Source organism: Austrofundulus limnaeus, unplaced genomic scaffold (genome assembly GCF_001266775.1).
Source record: "Austrofundulus limnaeus strain Quisiro unplaced genomic scaffold, Austrofundulus_limnaeus-1.0 Scaffold5, whole genome shotgun sequence".
In the NCBI taxonomy this organism is placed as follows: Eukaryota; Metazoa; Chordata; class Actinopteri; order Cyprinodontiformes; family Rivulidae; genus Austrofundulus; species Austrofundulus limnaeus.
Genome location: NW_013952407.1, coordinates 4,389,673 through 4,395,740, shown reverse-complemented (window position 1 = coordinate 4,395,740; position 6,068 = coordinate 4,389,673). Strand labels below are relative to the sequence as shown.

Sequence of the window (6,068 nt, the reverse complement as noted above, 5' to 3'; positions counted from 1 at the left end):
TTTCAGTTACAGGCTGAGTCATTTCTACCTTCTCCTCTCTGTCAACGCTCTCTGGTTTCATTTAAAAGAGTCGATGCCCCATCATCACAGGACCTGCAGGGTGGCTGCTGCACTTTGCGATGAGATGCTCAAACGAAGCATCGTGCAGCTCTAGATCAGACCGTGTTTGGATTCGATGACTCAGTTCTTTTGTTTTGTCTAAATATCTGAACGTGAATTCAGGATCTCAGGGTTGATGGTTTCTCTGGGCAGGTGAGCTTTCTCCCACGAGGCCGGTGGATCTCTCGTCACGCGGTGAGTCCGGCCTGCTGCGGCGTGACGTCCGGTCGACCGCTGGGGCAGAAGAAGCAGACGGGCTCCTTCAACGAGCGGAGGGAGCTCCTCACCCTGAGCTGGAGGGAGCGGGTCGAGAGGAGCTGCCACGGCGCCCGGATCCAGAGACACTGGACCGAGGACGGCGGGACRGGCTGTGTGTTGGAGGGACCCATGTCCGTCTGCCACACAGACTCGTGGTTTGTGGTCACTGGAACGGCGCTGCCTGCGGTCAGGAACTCTCCGTTCTGTGAAGGAGGGCTGCTGAACCACCTGAACGAAGCCCTGATGGACTCCACCGAGGACTGGACCTTCCTGTCCTCCTGCAGCTCCTGCCGGCCGCCTTCCTCGGACTCCATTTTGTCTGAAGCTGCGGGCGTTGGCGCRCTGAAGGGCAGCTCCGCGGGGAGCAGGAAGTGTCTGGTGTTTGGCAGCCGCTCGGCGTGGGCCGCCAGCGAGAACCAGGTCGGGGGTTTGGTTCTGTCGTTCCGCTCCGAGCCCCGGTTCCCYCAGAGAGGCAGTAAGCTGCTGCACGACGGGGAGCCGCTGTACCAGCAGCAGCTTCTCGAGGCTCTCACCTTCGCCCTGCAGTCCCTGAGCTCTGGTGACGTCCTGCTGCTGCCTCTGTTTTCTGCTCTCACCCGGGTCACGGCGGCCGTCGTCCTCTGCCTCCACGCCTGTTTCTGCTCCGTGTCTTACCGCTGTCCGCCCCCCGCCGCCCCGGTCGGGGCGCTGCTCGTCTGCGTCGGCTTCTGCCCCGAAGCCGCCGTGCAACTGCTGCCGGCGCTGAGCGACGTGCGCAGCTGTGTGAGCCGGCTGCTGGCGGGGGAGGAGGGCGCAGGTAAAGCTCCGCTGTGCGGAGGAGAGCGGCAGGTGCTGCAGTTTGTTCCCATGGAGGAGCTGCTGGGCGGAGGACTGACCGACTTCCTGTGGAGCATGAACTTTGAAATCGTTCAGCAGAAGCTGCACCTCCTCCTGCAGTCATAGTGCAGTTTTACAAGCTGTCACTCACATTTATGATCCATCACATCAAACTGAGGATTAAGTCAAATTTAGTCAAAATTAAAAACAGATTTTTGATCTTCCTGATGGGATGAGCCTTTCCAGAGATAAAACTTGATTTGTTTTTCTAATCAGGATAACTTATTGAGGTTTGGTCCTATTTTAGCTTATTCTACTTTAGTTTTAAAGAGAAAACCTCAAATAATAGTTGGATATAAAGATTTACCAGCTGAAAAGAAAAAAGGCTTTGCTAGCTCACAGGGAAAATAACAAAAATGTAAGTTCATTTAAGTTAAGTGCTTMAAAAAATTCTTTATGATTATAATTCAGATATTTCATTTTACAGCCTGTAGATACAGCATTTATTTATTATATTTTGACAAAACTCAGTTGTTGCTAACGTTTTAACAAAGCACCACAGCTGCCCGTTTCTCCACTTTAGGACTTAATCCTGTTTGATGTGAGCTTGTCTCATCAGGTTACACACTGTTTTAGGCTCAGTGWCATTCGAAATGGATGATTTTTTTACGTGGATCAATTCACATTTCAGCTTAACTTCAACCTAAACCAACGCTAAGGTCAATATGTCAGCTTCACCTGATTCAGTTCATTACAGGGATATTAGTGAGTTTWACAGGTTAAATGCCAAGAATGTCCAGTTAAGTGCAAAATGTTCCTTTTAGGTTTTATCATTGGGCTGCTTTTATTTGCTCAGAATAACCCCTTTAACGTGTCAAATGTTTCCATGTCCGATGCAGAAGCTACATTAGCTGATTTTGTGTCAGACAACAAAAGCTAAAGTTTTCTGTCTCAATTCTTACTGATTTTACTGAAAACATCACACAGGCAAGATGTTAGCGAGTTCAAACCAGCATCATGAAAACGACTTAATGATCACAGCTTATTTTAACTTCTTTCTGATTTACACAGAGAATGTGCTCGAGCAAAGCAGTGTGGTTGTAAATACATTAAATTACGATTTTTAACACTTCTGGGAAACTAAGCTCTGAAGTCAGGTTCATATTTGTAAGGGTGGGGTCAGGAAACATCGAGACGGAGGTTTTCAGTTGAATTCCAGGAACAGTGTTTGGGTTTTGAAGCTAAAACGTGCAACTAYAAATAGTTAATAACTTGTTTAATAGACTGTATAATAATGTTGAACATGACTTCTGTCTCTACTTTTAGGTGACACTTTTGAAACGTTTTGGTCACTACTTTAAGTTTTGAACTTTTTTTGGACTCATTTGAAGGAYCGTGTTCAAAGATTTTATTTTAAGGCTTTTGTTATTAACAAAGGTGTGTTGTCTAAAAATTATTTTTATATAAGTCTGTTCTAATGTGGAGGCGTTTCAGAAATGTTTTGTATTTCGTTTAGTATGATAATTTATTTTCTTACAAAAAATAATGTGCTGAAATAAAGTCTTTGTTTTGAAACGGCTGATKTGTAAAATTATCTAATTGTCAAGTTTTTGTTCACAACTTACGAAATATTAAATTACGCAGTAAATCTGCAACAAATCTGACATAAATAAAAATAAAAATTACCAAAAAAATAAAACAAAGACAAAAACTGCCTGCAAAAATATTGGTCTTTCCTGTAAAACTGAGTCCCTAAAACCATCATAACTATCCTGGCTGGGAAATCCCTTCATATAATGTTTGGCTTATTGTGAAACCAAGGGATTTTTCCTTATTAATAAATATAAGACTGGATTTCCCGATGACTTCTTCTCAAACCAATGATCAAGTTTTCAAATCAACTCTGTTTGCCAGCACAGGTCACGATTAGGTTTCTTACAATACAATACAACGTAGACTAAAATCTCTTCAAGTTCTTTTTTTCTCTTGATATATAACGTGCTATGTGCAAGTCAGCTTCGTCCCACACTCTGATTTCACAGATGCAAATAACAAAAAGCTGTGCAACRGTTCAGTCTGTGGACTCAGTCGTCAGGTCAGATGGGAATTTTATGTGAACTTTACATGAACTCGTTTTTTTTTTTTAAACAAATGATGCAGAGCGGCTGACGTTCAAATGCTGCTGGAAAGAAAGCATGTTGCGTGTTACTAACTGCATGGACAACTGCTGGGTCATTTAGTAAAGTAGTGAGTACCAGCAGGACTTAAAATAATCCAGTATTTCGAATATCTCAGGACTTGCTCAGTTCTTCTATGTRGGTAAGAGCAGAAARGAATAAAATTCARAATGAGCTGAAAGACTATAAGCAGTAATTATATTTTAGTAAATGCATAAAATTGTTAAGAAGTTGTTACAGGTTACTAAATTCTGTATTTACCAATGAAAACTTAAAATTGCACTTTCTCTTATAGGCTCCTTGTAAAAAGTCCTGTGTTGACACTCCAACATTTCACCTCGTCCAGTGTTTTCTCAGCCATAGATGGGGGGACGGGGGGGACGTGGATATCTTTATCGATAAATGAAAAACCGTAGTATCTCCTCTGATATTTATCTGTGAAAGCAGGTGCAGAAAACTACAAAGTGGTCTAGTCTGGTGTCCCCTCTCACTGGAAAAATTTGACTTYGATGCAAGATGGCRGCCATGTTCTGGACATAGCCATGACAAATAAGCTCCCCACCCATTACTCGCTGGGGTTTTCAGCCATTTCATTTTATTTCAGAAATAAAGCAGCGTCCTCAGACTTTTAACAGTTTATGTCACCAGGAAGTTTGTCGTTCTCYCTCAGTTCTGAAGCTTTTCCTCTGSTTGTTTGCATTCRTCAAGAGAATCATTCAAAAGAAATCGGTTTCCCCTGCAGGGAAACTGTACAGTAGGTGTTAAACTCACATCAGCAGCAACCTGCTGTATAAATCACAACTGAGCCTGAGGTTTTAAAGGTCGCRAGCGACTTTGAAAGAATGAAATTCGTCCTAATAACAGGCCGACAGACTCAAAGTCAGACCAGGAAAGGGCATCCACTCCCAATTTCCCTCCATCATTCAGGTCACTGTGGCTCAGCTGACGACGTTGTCCTTTAAGACCCGGCTGCAGACCTAAAAACTTAACAAGATGAACTCAAATATTCATCCTTTACCGTCAGTTTAGGAGTCAGATGTTTGGTAAACGTGGACAATAAATTTCATTGTCAAAAATGACAAAAGTTCGTTGGATTTTTTTTAACGTTCATTGGACATTTATTGTCAAAAAAWTAAACTGCAACAAAGAGGATGTACTACTGAAGTTTTAAAAACAGAAAGAGGTGCAAATTTGTGACTTTATTTTAACATCCTGATCTGTATGAGATCTGCTGCTGAGTTAAGTCTGAATGTCAAGTTGAACCCACGGGTCAAAGAGGTGAATCAGAACCAGCAGCAGCAGGACGGTGTGCGATCATGAGCTCAGTTAAGTCTTTTGCCACGTCTCAGGCTGCACCGGTGGATTATTCCAGTTCTTACTTTGTGTGGAAATTATGTCTTATCTAATGAAACAGGAGCAAAATCCTTAAAAAAATATGAACACAAAAGGCTTGAAGATTTCAATCAGAGCGAACACACAGTAACATGAATAACATCCGTTTTCACTCAGAGCTTCCTGCTGCTGAGGCTCTTATCAAGAAACAATTAAACATTCAAAAGACATGGCGTCAYAAATTGATATTTTACTAATTAGCAGCGATGGAAGGCTACGAGTAATCTCTCCGACAGCTACGAGGAGCAGCGTAATGAGGGCTGGAAATTAGTTTTCATAGATGATGTTTTCAGGCTCATTGACGTCCTCAGTCTGGGGACCAGATTTTATGAAATGAATGTCTGTGGAGAAATGAGTAGTCAGTATTTTACTTGCAGTAGACAATCTGAGCAAACTTTGTTTAGAGTAGGGGTGTCAAACTCAGGTCCTCAAGGACTGCTGTCTTTCATGTTTTATTTCTTTCTCTGCTCCGACACATTTGATTTGGTTTCTGTCAATCATCCATTCAGGCAAATCACATGTGATTGCGCAGGGAAACCAGAGACCATGCTGGTTAGCGGCCTTCGAGGACTATAGTTCGACACCTTTTGTTTAGAGGATGAAACAGAAATTCTCCTGAGAGATACTCTTCTGTTATAGTGGTTCAAATCAAATACTTTTGCATCAAATAGTTACCAAATTTGTTTACCATGAACCTTTTTTTTTTGCATGTGTTTCCCTCAGAACATGTTGCAGTGACAGCATGGGTTCCAACATGGCCAATCTTCATTGTAACAACAACCGTCAGGTCCAGAAATAAGTTTAAATGTTAACAATTATGTGTTTATTTGAACTGTGATTTAAATGATAATGCTTAGACAGCTATCTGCTGCAGGTAAGATACTAACGGCTGAAAACTACTCGTCAGAAGCCTACCTTTAATAAATATAAGACAAAAACTCTTCTTATTTTTCATCAATATTTTTATTCACTTGAGCAAAATTGAGCAGTTAGTGTTAATGAGTGAGTTTCTTTGAGTAGTTCTGAATATAGTGTTCACCTCATACCTCACCTAATAAACGGCAGACAGTTTCAAAGTGCAAGCCATGCAGTCTGGTACAAAGCTAAACGTGAAACTCTGAACAAGTTATACATCAGAGAAACAAAGCAGCTACTGTTCAAACAGATGGCCCAGCACAGAAGAGCAACATCATCAGGTCAGGACTCTGCAGTTTACACTCATCTACAGGCTCTGCAGCTTACACTCATCTACAGGCCAGGACTCTGCAGTTTACACTCATCTACAGGCCAGGACTCTGCAGTTTACACTCATCTACAGGCCAGGAC

The 6,068-nt window shown here is 42.5% G+C and overlaps 1 protein-coding gene across 2 annotated transcripts in view; it reads left to right on the top strand.

Moving 5' to 3' along the window:
• The window catches only part of cmtr2 (cap methyltransferase 2), an 8,128-nt gene extending 5,364 nt beyond the window's left edge, over positions 1-2,764 (top strand). For both annotated transcript variants that reach the window (XM_014028133.1, XM_014028140.1), the window contains exon 3: positions 253-2,764. In XM_014028133.1, the coding sequence (XP_013883587.1) occupies positions 253-1,299 (1,047 nt within the window). In that variant the 3' untranslated portion in view covers positions 1,300-2,764. The remainder of the gene's footprint in view (positions 1-252) is intronic.
• The last annotated feature ends 3,304 nt before the right edge of the window (positions 2,765-6,068 follow it).